This window comes from Cyclopterus lumpus, chromosome 24 (genome assembly GCF_009769545.1).
Source record: "Cyclopterus lumpus isolate fCycLum1 chromosome 24, fCycLum1.pri, whole genome shotgun sequence".
In the NCBI taxonomy this organism is placed as follows: Eukaryota; Metazoa; Chordata; class Actinopteri; order Perciformes; family Cyclopteridae; genus Cyclopterus; species Cyclopterus lumpus.
The window spans coordinates 14,432,028-14,445,990 of record NC_046989.1 but is presented as its reverse complement, the minus strand read 5'-3'; the positions used below and the strand labels follow the sequence as shown (position 1 = coordinate 14,445,990).

At 42.4% G+C, this 13,963-nt stretch overlaps 2 protein-coding genes across 4 annotated transcripts; both read left to right on the top strand.

The window, feature by feature from the left end:
- The first annotated feature begins 806 nt into the window (after positions 1–806).
- On the top strand, positions 807–4,058 carry nup43 (nucleoporin 43). The gene is made up of 8 exons (XM_034527599.1): positions 807–1,038; positions 1,409–1,531; positions 1,867–1,944; positions 2,180–2,342; positions 2,501–2,636; positions 2,728–2,879; positions 3,018–3,134; positions 3,664–4,058. Exons 1-8 carry the CDS (start codon positions 919–921, stop codon positions 3,891–3,893), a joined length of 1,119 nt encoding a protein of 372 aa, XP_034383490.1. The 5' UTR covers positions 807–918; the 3' UTR covers positions 3,894–4,058.
- Positions 4,059–4,749: 691 nt separating this feature from the next.
- Positions 4,750–12,892, top strand: lats1 (large tumor suppressor kinase 1). 3 transcript variants are annotated; one of them, XM_034527591.1, is made up of 9 exons: positions 4,750–4,908; positions 5,534–5,975; positions 6,640–6,757; positions 7,367–8,811; positions 9,451–10,033; positions 10,663–10,845; positions 10,956–11,062; positions 11,145–11,703; positions 12,682–12,892. In XM_034527591.1, exons 2-8 carry the CDS (start codon positions 5,631–5,633, stop codon positions 11,655–11,657), a joined length of 3,294 nt encoding a protein of 1,097 aa, XP_034383482.1. In that variant the 5' UTR covers positions 4,750–4,908; positions 5,534–5,630; the 3' UTR covers positions 11,658–11,703; positions 12,682–12,892. The 3 variants fall into 3 exon arrangements, with proteins under 3 accessions (XP_034383482.1, XP_034383479.1, XP_034383480.1); XM_034527588.1 differs by having other exon boundaries at positions 6,637–6,757; XM_034527589.1 differs by having other exon boundaries at positions 5,531–5,975; positions 6,637–6,757.
- The last annotated feature ends 1,071 nt before the right edge of the window (positions 12,893–13,963 follow it).

Here is a 13,963-nt window from a genome sequence, read left to right as displayed (position 1 = left end):
TAAAAATCAAATAATTAATCTTTTATTTTAATGCTAGCCGCAGCTAGGAGCACAGGACAAAGGACACGTCGCTCACTCAGTGTGTATAATCAGATTTGCCGCAGTAACACAGACGATGGCCGATAGCAACACTCGTTAAAGTATTATATATTGTTTTGAGTACATGGAATATATACAAAACAATTAGTATGTTTTTGTTGTTGATCAAATAAAAAAGAAGAACAAAAATGAATAGAGAAAGAGAGATGTGTATAAGAAAAACATTATAAAGAAGTAACAAAAGGGAGACACAGACGAAGAGCACAACAACAAGCATCTATAGAAATATACTTTTGTTTTCCTTTTTATTCATATTTACCATATAGCGATTTAGAATAGTTGGAAAAAGTATAAATGAACACCATGAGACCTTCTTTACACTTACAGGTATGAATATGATATTTACCGAAAATAATCACAAGATTGACGGTGTGTGAAATGTTTGCATCCAAGTTGTCCATGAAATAAATATCAATGAAAGTAAATGACGTTTTTCAAACCAACTATGAATATCAGATTAAACAAATTAGCGTATGTAAAATAATTGGTCAGTTGTTTCAGCTTCTGACAAAAAAGGCAAAGATCCGCTTAAAATCAAATCTTTCGTGTAAAAAATCACTAAAAGTGATAATATTTCATAATAATAAACGAGCAAATGGACATGATAGACACCTAGAACAGGAATATCCCCTCAAAGGAACCCCAGCATGATCCCATATTAAACGTGTAATAACGTGCAAAAAGAAAATCGCTTGATTTGATAGTTTGTCCTCGCTAAGCCACCGTAGCTACGTACAAAGTAACAGGCGGGCACATTCCGGGTTGTCTCATGAATGCTAAGCTAACGCCAGCAGTCTTTGGTTTAATTTACTGTTTATAATGGAGAATATCAATGCGAAGTACGTTTCCCAGAAAATCAGTAAAACGAGATGGAGACTAGTGTCGCATTCGTCTTTGCAGCAACCAGATATATTTGCGACTGGCTCGTGGGATAACGAGGTTGGCAAGTTGTCATTTATGTTCACAATAAGGAGATTGATAAACTTCCTAGAATATGCTGTACATGTTAGGTGATGTTGCTCATTGACGTGCTTGCACATATTGTAACTGTCAAAGCATGACCTAAGACATATTATGAATCGTACGATGTTATTTCGGCGTGGAAAAAAAAGTGTATGAAGACATTTTATGTTAGCTTTTAGGGAAGGCGTGTTTAATTAGTCACGTTATTTACTGCTCTGATGTAAAGGCTGGCTATGTCTGCTCAATACCTGACATTTAGAGACAATTGGCGGGTTAGTGACTTAAGACATTTGGATATTATGATAACTTTCAGTTTGATCGTATTCTTGTCTTTTGTCTATTATAGGTTAACAAGATTTCCTTTTGGTCCATTGGGAATCATGGCGGTTCTGACACGGACGATGGATTTGAAGGAGACCCACAGCTACTATGTGAATACAAGCACGATGGAGATGTTCTGGACCTTCAAGTAAGACACAAGCTAATGTACCAGCCTGTAACTAGTAAAGGAAATTAAAGTTGACCTGAAATGAGCACTTGCCATTTAATGAATGCAGAGATCCAACTTGTTCCTTCCTGTTCCCGAATTCAATTATATTGAGTTTTTCAGACAGAAAGCAGAGGTCTTAAATGATACAGCACAAAATGATAAAAGGGTTGCAGTTGTTGTCCCAAGAAAACAGGATTACGCTCATTAATGTAACATTTGTATTGATTTCGGACAGGATTGACCAAATGTTTGTCCATGGGAGGAATACCTTCCTAAATATAACTAACTTGAACATTGTATTTATTTTCCCTCAGTTTTTAGACCAAGACAGAATTGTCACAACATCATCAACTGGAGCAGTCACCATCTTTCGCCACCACCAAAACAGTCAGGTACACACTGGCAGAGTTATGTCTATGTAAGCATTATAGATTAATATGTCTGCAAGGTATGCTATTGATGACTTTATAAAGCTATAATTTAACATGACTAAAGTCACATCAAAAGACACAATGTGTTGCAGTTCAAGGAACTGAAGGTTGGATAAAGTGCTTAACTGGATATAAATCATAATTGTGGTTTGATAAAAAGTCTGGACTTAGTATATCCTCTCTCTCTTGACCGCAGACGATATCAGTTTCTCATCGCTGGCCAAGAGCGCATCGTTACCCTTGTGACAACGCTCCCTGTACTGGTGTTGTGTGCAGCAGTCCTGAGATCGTTACAGTTGGCGAAGATGGCAAGATCATCGTCTTTAGAGCCGACCAGGAGGGAGTGATTCGAGTCATAGGTGAGCTACAGATTAAGCTGCTGTCGCCAGACCATCGTGTCACATTAAATTCAAAACACTGAACACATGACAGCGTCTTCAGGCCATGTGAGGTACAGAAAATAATGTGACTCGTGTGTTTGTTTGTTTTTTATATTGAACGGTTTAACCTTGAACAGAGAATGCAGACAGCAGCACAATTCATGCTGTGACGTACCTGAGGACTACAGAAATTTTGACGGTGAACTCCATTGGCCAACTCAAGCTGTGGGACTTCAGACAACAGAGCGACGCACCATCCCAGATTCTCTCCTTGTAAGATCCCCTCAGTTGTTAGCAAAACAAAAAAATAGATCTCTAGATTTTTATTTTTACAAGCAGTTATGATGTGTTGTTTTACTTTCAGGTCAGGGGATAGAGTCCCTCTCCACTGCGTTGACAGACATCCGAACCAACAGCACATTGTTGCCACAGGAGGGCAGGACGGCATGCTGTGTGTCTGGGATGTGCGACAAGGCAGCACACCCTTCTCACTCATGGAGGCACACTCTGCTGAAAGTACGATTCTGTTGTGGGCAGATAAAACAAATTACCATTTTGAAAAGCACAAATTAATTCTGATGATGTTATTATATTTTACTTTTACAATGTCTGGCTTTGTTTTCTTATGTTTTTATTTGTCTTTTTTCTGTACAGTGTGGGAAGTCCACTTCCACCCAACCAACCCAGATCACCTGTTCACGTGCTCCGAGGATGGTTCACTGCTGCACTGGGAGACTTCCACACATTCAGACATGCCCTCTTTCTTACAAGGCAAATCAAACTATTCTGTCTGCTACTCAGTCTAACACTATTTTCCAAAGTAGAAACTGAGGTGCTGCCAAGAAACAGCATTTTACAATGCAATGTAAAAGCCAAATTATACCATCATTTGCCAACAATGTTCGCCGGATATGTGATGTAATTGGGGGGGAGGGCAGAAGGGTGCAAAAACAAAGAGCAAAAACAAATTGCAAGTGGAAAAATTAAATGAAAGAATGTAAATATGAACATTTACTAAAGTACCTTACATTTTCATTTCTTTCAACAGTAACTTCTAAGTGCTCAACAGATATTTTTCTGCAAATGGCTTCATCAAGAGTTGACAATATTGCTGCGCAATCCTATGGAATCGGAAATCTTAATCACATAATTTAATATATTTTGGTTGTCGAAGCAATCGCAAACGCATTGAGTCGCATGCTGAGGAAGCTATGCACTAACGAAATAAGTCATAATAATCATAATAACCTTTCTCTTCTACTGTTTTAATAATAGAGATGGTTTTATCGTTGTTTTCCAGGTGGCAGGAACAACAGCATGATATCTCGCAGTGCGATGGCCCCGGCTGGAGGGAACCAGTCTCTCATCAGCGCCTGGCTCAGTGGAGACTCCAGTAAAGGCCGTCTGGAGACGACTCACATGCTGCCCAGCCAGACACTGTCCGTCAACAGTTTGGATGTACTCGGACAATGTCTTGTCTGTGGGACTGACGGAGAAGCCATTTTTGTCAATAGACAGGTCCCAGTTTAAAAGAGTTGTTATTGTGCAGGACAAGATGTTTAGGAACATCTGTTTATTTGTCATCAATGGTTCAAGGATTTTGTAGATAATTCCAAGCAGTATATATCAGCGATACAACTTTTGTATGGATTTCTTTCAACTGTTTTGAATAAGTAAATAAAAGCAAATATCTCATGACTGACTGTTTTGTAGTAAAAAGTAGAAATCCACGGGAGATCATGCTTAGTTGTAATTAAATTTGTTATCTTGTCAGATGAGATGAGATGCAACACCACCACCCTTTAGTCCCTTGCTCCTTTTTTTTTTTAAATACTGTAGTTGCAGTTACTGTATACCTGCATATTTCCCATTAACCTGTCAAATACTGTTGTCACAATTACATTTAGTTCAAATTACCTCTGCTGAACGTAAAACATTTTTACTTTGCAAATTTACACTAGTGGTGTCCAGGAGCTACAGGTGAATAGATGGCCGAAAGGTAAATGGAAGAAGGAAAGGGAAAGGGAAAAATGTTGTTTTCTGAGAAATGTATTATTTATTTAGTATAGATTGCAGCTATCCAATGTGTTTTACTGTGGCATTATTAACAGATGTTTTATTATTTTTATTTAATATTTTGTGTTCTATGTGATTTAATGGATATTCCGTTTCGGTTTATTTATATTGTATTGTCATTTTAAATTACGTTTTTAATGTATGTTATGTTTAAAATGAGAGTTTCAGAATATGTCTATGTAAAGCTCCTGGATTTAAATAGTTCTTATAACTATCATCAGCAGTCACTTTCCTCGTTTTATTGTGAAATCTCCAATAACCGGAAGTGCAAGTGTTTCTTCTTCTGTTGCGTTAACTGGTTCCTGTTGTACTTGTCATTCAGTCATCCCAGGAATTCAACAAGACTAGGGCCAGCCAGCTCGGCGTAACAGGGGCATTTGAAGTTAAAATCACGCAATTGATGCCGTGAAAGGTCAAGGAAAATATCGCGTGTTTGTCAAGATAGAAACAGCGGCGCCTCCAGACACTGGTGAGTTGTTGGACGTGGATAACTGACTGTTGTGGTCCGAGCGAGCGCGACCTGTTGTCGAATGAGCCAAGCAGAAATGGATGCCTTAAACACACAGGCCGCGACGCTGCTGCTGGGTCGTTGGGTGTCACGTAAAGGGGCAATGTGATGAGACCAGTTTGCCGTTCGCGGAGGTCACGGTTGTCTACATGTCGGGGACGTGTTGGCGAATGTGACACACGACATAAACATTTGGTTTTACGACACCTGACGCAGGAGAATTCGCGTTTTAAGTGGCGCTCTGTTAGCCTGAGCGGCTAACGACGCTAGCGAGTGGACGGGCTCTCTTTGTGAAGGAATAACGTACTTTTTCTCCTGATGCACGCTCTTTCTTCACATTTTAAAGCTCTGAACAACCAGCTCATATTATAGGGAAATGTTAAAGCACTGAAGCCACACCTTTTGTAAGCTATTGGTTAATATGATCCACCAAATGGTCTCATTATAATCATCACATAGCTAATCTTTATCTAATAGTATTTGCTCATGAGTACTTTCCACACATTTTTATTTGCCCAACCTGTTCGTTGACATCTGTTCTGGATGCCTGCTCATCTCTCATTGTAACGTACATTTCTGTCAGCAGCATGCAGATGTGAAGTCCGACATCGGAGACCTGAGCTGCAACCCTGGACTGAGTACATCCTCTTCATCCCCTTCATCGTCATCATACATGCTCTTACATGAAGAGAGGGGAGAAACCCGAAGGATACAGACAGATGAGACCCAAAACGTTTCCTACCAGCAACTACAGTGGCAACAGCCAACACATGTTGCAGGAAATACGGAACAGCTTGCGCAATTTGTCCAAACCCTCGGACCCACCGAAAGTGGACTGTGGAGGAGCTGGAAAAATGATTCCCGAGGACCCAAGGCAACAGGGGCGCATCAACGGGAAAAACCCCTACCACAAGGCCTTGCAAGAGATCCGCAAATCCCTGCTGCCTTTTGCCAATGAGACCAGCGCTTCCGTCCCGGAGGTGAACCAACACATGTCGCTGGAGCCCCCATGCACTGGGTTTGAAGAGGTGAGATGGGAGGTGTTCATGGTTTTTTTTTGTCACTGATACAGGTTTCTTTTTTTCTTTTTCTTTTTCTTTTTTAAGGATTGTGGAGGAATTTCATTCTAAACATGACTCTGTAATGACGTGGCACTTTGTGTCCCTGAGAATTATTTGAAAAATGAAAAGTATGCAAAGTGGAACGACGAGCTTGTTCAGGTAACAATACAAAAGTATTTTCTCAGTTGGCAGTTGCAACTTGTTTTGAGACGGTATGTGCAATCCGGACATGAAGTGCCACAATATACAATATATTCAAACTGTTGGGGAAAATAAACCTAACCATCCGTTTTCCATGTTGCAACAGTTTATCAATCGATTACTTTGATTCTTCTGCAACTATTTTAATAGTTTAATTATTTAACAAGAAAATCCTCCAAACATTCTCTGGGTGCCGTTTCTCCAATGTGAATTTTTTACATTTTTCTTTCTTATATGACATTGTAAACTTTGTGCTGAATAGTTTGTTCACTGTTTTATGACATTTTATAGACAAAACAATGAATTGAGTACTTAAGAAAATAATGTGCATCCAATCGTTTACATAATTTAAACATACATAATTTGCATCTTGTCATACAGATTGCCCAAACACTAAATGCTAATTGTTCTTTTTTGCCCTTTTAAGCAGAGTAACAGTCGCAGTATGGGGGCAGTTATAGACTACATGGGTAAGGTGAGCTACCAGGACTCTGTGTGGGAACAGATGGTTGTTGCCAACCCCAACACTGCAGGTCTGAAAGCACCAGGTACGTAACTGTCCACTGGGACTAAATGCTGGGTTTCCTCTTTCATTTTCCGTCCAGGCGTGTCCATCCAATCTTGATATTGTTTGCAGGATTTGGAACATTTGTTCAATACATGCAGACAAAAAGAGAATTAGTCACTTCATTACACAATGGAAGAAGTTGACTGGTTTATGTTGTGATTCATAATGACAGTAATGGTGCATTCAAGAAAAGACGTGCATTACAATATGTTGGCAGCAATTGTTGGTATCAACGTGCATTTCTTACATTTTTTAATACTGTTCTGCACCTTTTTTTTATTGAAAAAAACAAAGGAAAAGAGTCCTTACGACAAGCCATGTTCTACAGCTTTGGTAATCCTATGATTTGTTTACGCTATTCACATTTAATTTAATAACCTTTCATTTACCAAGTTAATTACTGCCTCTGGGGTGAGAGATCACACCGTTCCTATGTGTTCATGCTTATATGGGAATTCTTTATATTTTACACAGACCAATTGAAAAAATAAAGTAGTTAGACTTTTAACTATTTGACTACAATTATGAAGTGCTACATGTAATGAGTTTCTTTTCATCTCCTCACCTCCATTGTTTTTTGTGTCTGTAGGATCTTCTCATATCCAGCAGGCTGTGCTGAGGAGGCCGAGCTGGAAAGGCTCGAAGGAGTCTTTGGCGCCTCGACATGGTCCCCTCATGGTGGATGGAATGATGTACCGCTCAGACAGCCCCGGACCTCCTCCAGCCTTCCCACAGGGTCACCCTGCTAACAGCCAGAGAGTCAACCCTCCACTGCCGCCCCAGGTGCGCAGTGTCACACCTCCACCAAACCGCGGTGCCATGCCTTCTGCACCATCCTGGGACAGCAACCCGTCAACCAAGCGCTACTCTGGCAACATGGATTACCTTTTGCCGCGCATCTCTCCGGTACCCCAGGGGGCCTGGGCTGATGGGTACCAATCGTCAGCACCTCAAAATCAGCGTGGGATCAGTCCAGTCCCTGTGGGCCACCAGCCCATCATAATGCAAAGCTCTGGGGTGAAGTTCACCTTCCCCCCTAGCTGGTCTCAGAGTGGCTCCCCTCAGCCTGACTACATGTCAGGGGGCAGTAGACAGCCTCCTCCTCCTCCTCCTTACCCAGTTAACCAGAGCAGCCGGCACAGTCCCACAGACCAGCAGATGCAGTCAGGAGGGCCGGCATCCTCTCCCTCTTACATCAACGGTGGAAATATCCCTCAGTCCATGATGGCTCCCAGCCGGAACAGTCACAACATTGACATGTATAACCTAGGTCCTCCTCAGTCTTGGTCCCAGGCTCCTCTGAACCCCAACCAGCCCCAATCTTCTCTTGGCAACCAGGATCTGTCCCCGTCATGGCAGCACAACAAACCAGTGCGCTCGGATTCCTTTAACAACCACCTGCTGAACAGCAGACAGGTCCACCCATCCAACTCCCAGCCCTCTGCCACCACAGTCACTGCCATCACCCAGGCTCCCATCCTGCAGCCAGTCAAGAGCATGCGTGTCCAGAAACCCGAGTTACACACTGCTGTTGCTCCCACACACCCTCCATGGATGCAGCAGCCTCCACCATCTCCAGCTGCACCTGCTTACCCAGAACCCCCAGCCCCTGTACCTCAGATCTCCGTTGTCGCAGAAGTACCCAGCTACCAGGGTCCCCCGCCACCCTATCCTAAGCATCTCCTTCAACAGCAAGCAGCTCCCGGCCCCCCTGCCTACGATCTAGCGGCCAACAAACTCAGCACGGGCAGAGAGGAGCCCGCTGAAGAGGAGAGCGGCGGCGTTGACGGCTCCCGAGACAAGACGGCGGAGAGCACGGCAGCAACAGAGAAGGAGAAGAAGCAAATCACGACATCGCCTGTTCCCGTCCGCCGCAACAAGAAAGACGAACAACCGAGTGGGGAGTCCGGAAGAATTGCACTTTACTCCCCCCAGGCCTTCAAGTTCTTCATGGAGCAACATGTGGAGAATGTCCTAAAGAACCATCAGCAGAGGATTCGGAGGAGGAATCAGCTGGAAAGTGAGATGCAAAGGGTGAGACTGTCAACAACATGTGTTGCTTCATTTTCTTAATACATTGATGTAGTTATGAATGACTCCGTTTCACATTTTTCTATTGGAAGTAATACCTTTCACTTCTTCCAAACTTTCTTTCCCTGCTATCTTGTCATTGCGGTATTATCCGTCTCTAAGATTATGTCTTTTCATGCTGTTCTATTTTCTTTTCTGAGCTGTTCCTCTTTTCTCTCCTTGCTGTCACTAACAGCTGATCTAAAAAGGTAACGGTTTCTCTGCTGTTCTGTGACACAGAATAGTCCACACACACGTCAGTTACTCAAGTAAGCTGTTGTTGTAAGGCCGGTCTTCTTATTTAAAATGTGCTGAATGCAGCATGTTGGCCGCACTGATTGAAGGAAATGCATGTCACTCCATCTCACTCAAGTCACTGCTCATGCGTCTTTGTTGTGGACTAAAGTGATTAACGCATGAGGAAAATGCAGTTACAGATACTTTTAAATGCCTTTTGCACTGGCTTCCCTTTGGGTCTTTAGTTGATTCCTTTAATGCCAGTTTAGATATAACCAGGACTACATTTGTATGCATTTATTATATTTTTGTATCTGTTTTGAGATTATGTGGGCCATTAAATCCTGTTTTCTGTCCTGTGCTCAGGTGGGTTTGTCCTCTGAAGCTCAGGAGCAGATGCGTATGATGCTATCCCAGAAAGAGTCGAACTACATCAGGCTAAAGCGAGCCAAGATGGATAAATCCATGTTTAAAAGAATCAAGACCCTCGGCATCGGAGCCTTCGGTGAGGTGTGCTTGGCCAGAAAAGAGGACACGGGCGCGCTGTACGCCATGAAAACGCTCCGCAAGAAGGACGTGCTGCTCAGAAACCAGGTGGCCCACGTCAAGGCCGAGAGGGACATCCTGGCTGAGGCAGACAACGAGTGGGTGGTGCGTCTCTACTACTCGTTCCAAGACAAAGACAACCTGTACTTTGTCATGGAGTACATTCCCGGAGGGGACATGATGAGCCTTCTCATCCGGCTGGGCATCTTCAAAGAAGAGCTGGCCCAGTTCTACATTGCAGAGCTCACCTGTGCTGTGGAGAGCGTCCACAAGATGGGCTTCATCCACCGAGACATCAAGCCTGACAACATCCTCATAGACCGAGATGGACACATCAAATTGACGGACTTCGGCCTTTGCACCGGCTTCCGCTGGACGCATGACTCCAAGTATTACCAGAGTGGTGGGTATCCTTTCTATATTCTCAGCTAATCCCAATTATTCAATTCATGCTTTAATCTACAGAAAAGTCTTTATTGAAATGATGGTCTACCCACAGTGTAATGGCTCTTGTGGTAAATTCAGCATTTCCTCAACATTATATTCATTAGTGCAAAAAAATATACACAGAATTACCAATTATTTACATTGTCGCTCAATCAATTGTTTTCTTTATTAATTGTTGTATAATGTCAGAACATTGTTAAATATCCACATCACAATTTCCCAGAGCCCAATTCAACTTATTCATATTCCTCCACCGAACAACAGTTCAAAACCCCCAAATAATAAATGAATTATCATAGAAGAACTAACAATTCAATTATGTTCTGTCTATTGGTGACTACTTTTCAGCCATAATGCCATGATATTTAGTTAACATTATTAATTAAATTGTTAAACTGTAAAATAACAAGTTAATTTCGCTATCAATTTACCATTTAATTATGATGGTTATTATAAATTGTTGCCTGTAAAATGCTAAATGCAAGGACTAAATATAACGAATGTTTAAATGTACTCGTCAAGTAGCCCACGTCTGATCAGCATGATGAGACGGGTAATGTGCGTTGGACTGTGTGGTCTTTCCAGGTGACCACGTGAGGCAGGACAGCATGGACTTCAGTAAGGAATGGGAGGACCCGACCGACTGCCGCTGTACAGACCGCCTGAAGCCTCTGGAGAGGAGAAAGGCCCGGCAGCACCAGCGCTGTTTGGCACATTCACTGGTCGGGACGCCAAACTACATCGCGCCAGAAGTGCTGCTCCGGACAGGTACAGTGGACCACAGCTAGAGGGCGCACTGAGCCGTTTACTTGAGTTTTTGTCTCATTCCAGAATGAGTTTTGTCTTGATTGATGACCAATGACTTTAATCCCCTCCAGGATACACCCAGCTCTGTGATTGGTGGAGTGTTGGCGTCATCTTGTATGAAATGGTTGTCGGGCAGCCTCCCTTCTTAGCGACCACACCCCTGGAGACGCAGATGAAGGTATGTGGAGCGCCGGCAGTGAAATGCAGCGCATCTTCCCACCCTGTCGTTTCTCATTGTCGTCTCTGCCTCTGAATGCCAGGTGATAAACTGGAAGAGCATGCTGCACATCCCCCCGCCCGCCAAGCTCAGCCCCGAGGCGTCGGACCTCATCGCCGAACTGTGCCGCAGCCCCGAAGACCGTCTCGGCAAGAACGGCGCCGACGAAATCAAAGCTCACACTTTCTTCCAGAACATCGACTTCTCCAGCGACCTGCGGCAGCAGGTGGCGCCGTACGTCCCCACCATCGCTCACTCCACAGACACCTCCAACTTTGACCCCGTGGACCCGGAGAAACTGTGGAGCAGCGACAGCGACGGCGAGGACAACCTCAATGACACGCTCAACGGCTGGTTCCGCATCGGCAAGCACCCCGAACACGCCTTCTATGAATTCACCTTCCGCCGCTTCTTTGACGACAACGGCCATCCCTACAGCTGCCCCAAACCCATCGAGTACGAGGGTTATGACGGGGAGGAGGCGGACTCTGAGGGCCCCGTGCAGGAGGCGGCCAGTAGCTCGGCTCCTCAGGGCCGAGACCTGGTCTACGTGTAGCACTTGAAGCCCGCTGGGCTGCTTGTGCATTACAAGTTTGTTGAGGGTGTGTCTGTTTGTCTGTTTGTCTGTTTGTGTGTGAATGGTAACCCCATAGTTCAGCGTTTTAAATCCTTGACCATAGGAAAGTACGTTTCGAGGAGCAGCCAGAACACAGACTTTTATCAAAGCTGTTCGTTCACACTACTAATTAAAGGAATAGTTGGCGGCATTTTGGGAAAACGCTCCAATTTACTTTTTTACCAAGTTAGATCGATAACTTGGTAACTTGTGTATTAGATGCAGCGAGCTTTACGGGCTCCGGTGGGTCGGTTTTATTTAACCATTAGACGCAGACAGGGTAGTTCTCTCCTCCTCCTCCCCCCCCCAGCTTCCAGTCTTAAAGTTAAGCTACTCTAACCACCTGTTGGGACCATATGTACCATCAAGAAATGAGAGAGATATCAATTGCCTCATCTAACCCTCGGCAGTGTGTTGTGTGTTTTCCCAAAAGGTTGCTATTAATATAAGAACTGTCCGACGTTCGCTGCCTGAGGAACAGAAAGCTGAAAGAAGTCTGGGTGCTCTTTCTGACGTATCGCAAGCTCCCCTTTCAGCCTAAATTTATTTAAGAAAATTGTAACTGATGATGCTAGCGTAGATGCTGTTTGAGTGTGGGATTTTGTTGTTGTTGAAATTACACAAAGTGGTCAAAACTGTCTTAATTTATATTTTAATGTCTGTTGCAATGGGGATTTAGTTTTCTCGTAGAAATGTGCAGGGATAAGTTGCTCTAATTATTCATTGCTGTGCCTTTTTTTTTTTTTAATTACATCTTTTTTTGTTATCTTTCACCAAATATAAAGAGGGTTAATAATCAGACTTGCATTTTTACAATTTAGAGTAGCAGCACCTGATTGAACTACAGTAGATTATTTTATTTTTCTAATTTATACTTAAAATGTATTTATAAATTAAGTTGCGTACAGTCGATGTAAATATTTGTCCTGCCCTGTCAGCTGATTTTTTATTTTAATTTCCTTAGGGCAGGCCCTCTTCAGTGTCCACTGCTGCTGCTTCTGTTCGTGTGTTGTCTGCTTTCCTGTTTCATTCCCCAAAGTACCGACGGTACAAACTCTTCATACAGCACTCTGAGCAGAGAGAATTAACTTCTTAATGGCCTTTCACACTACCTGCTCGTCTCAACCAAAGCACTAAATGAGTGGGTTTGACTGTTTGACTGACTAAAAGCAAGGTGTAATACAAAGAAATATATATATATATATATATATATATATATATATATATATATATATATATATATATATATATATATATTTCTTTGTATTACACCTTGCTTTTAGTCAGTCAAACCACTTCATCCTATCGTACTCTACATTGTGTTGAGGATTCCGGAGAGGCTTGAAACTCGTGTCCTTCAGAGGAGTCATCTTATTTCCCGTCTTGACTGTCGTGTGTTTATTTCGATCACGTTTCTGTACTGATTTTTAAAACAAACAAACCGGACTGATGAACTGCTCTCCATCACATAGGACGATGATTTTGTAACCTGCTGTACTTTGTTTAGGAAAATCTCTGATTGTAGTTATGGACTTAATGGTGACCACTGGCATTCTGCACTAGTTTTGTGTTTTCATCGTGAGAGAGATCATTTTATTTTTGTGTACGCTGATGCTCTGGGAGGTTGGGTACAAGGAGGGTGATGAATAAAGAATGTAAAGAACAAGACGTGTTATTAGTATCCTAACAGACTTTATATCAAAGCTGCAACTAACAAGCATTTTTATTATCAATTAGTCTGCCACCAAGGTGACATCTTGTTTTGTTCGACAGTCGGTCCTAAAGACACAAATGTTCAGTTTGTCGTCACGTGAGACCAAGAAAAACTAAACTTCACAACAGGCTGAAAAGGTTTTGCATTTTTACTTGAAATGTGTAACGGTAAAAATGGGCCAACTTTGACATGTTTTGTGTGACTTTGATAATACTATAAATCATTTTTATACAACTTTTTTCGACGTACATGTTTTCCTTACTTTAAGAACTTTTAAAATGTTTTTTCTTGACTTATCGACATGCCTTTACAATATCTTTTTTCAACATACCGGTACTATGACAGTCATTACTTTTGACAACTTATAAAAACATTTTTTAGACCTGCTTACCATTACTTAATTTTTTTAATACTTTTGTCGTATACCGTGACAAAATCTAGTCAGAATTAAATCAGGTCAAAAACAGAAATCTTCTAAATGGGTAAATCTGACACTAGTGGACACATGAAATGACATCATTGAGGACAAACA

What these genes read in the sequence shown, in the direction of transcription:
- nup43 (XM_034527599.1), top strand. Translation starts at nt 919, where the DNA reads ATGGAGAATATCAATGCGAAGTACGTTTCCCAGAAAATCAGTAAAACG. An exon ending in GAGATGTTCTGGACCTTCAA is followed by an intron (nt 1,532 to 1,866) that starts GTAAGACACAAG and finishes ATTTTCCCTCAG; the next exon opens with TTTTTAGACCAAGACAGAAT. An exon ending in GCCACCACCAAAACAGTCAG is followed by an intron (nt 1,945 to 2,179) that starts GTACACACTGGC and finishes TCTTGACCGCAG; the next exon opens with ACGATATCAGTTTCTCATCG.
- lats1 (XM_034527588.1), top strand. Translation starts at nt 5,631, where the DNA reads ATGAAGAGAGGGGAGAAACCCGAAGGATACAGACAGATGAGACCCAAA. An exon ending in CATGCACTGGGTTTGAAGAG is followed by an intron (nt 5,976 to 6,636) that starts GTGAGATGGGAG and finishes TGCCCTTTTAAG; the next exon opens with CAGAGTAACAGTCGCAGTAT. An exon ending in TGCAGGTCTGAAAGCACCAG is followed by an intron (nt 6,758 to 7,366) that starts GTACGTAACTGT and finishes TTGTGTCTGTAG; the next exon opens with GATCTTCTCATATCCAGCAG.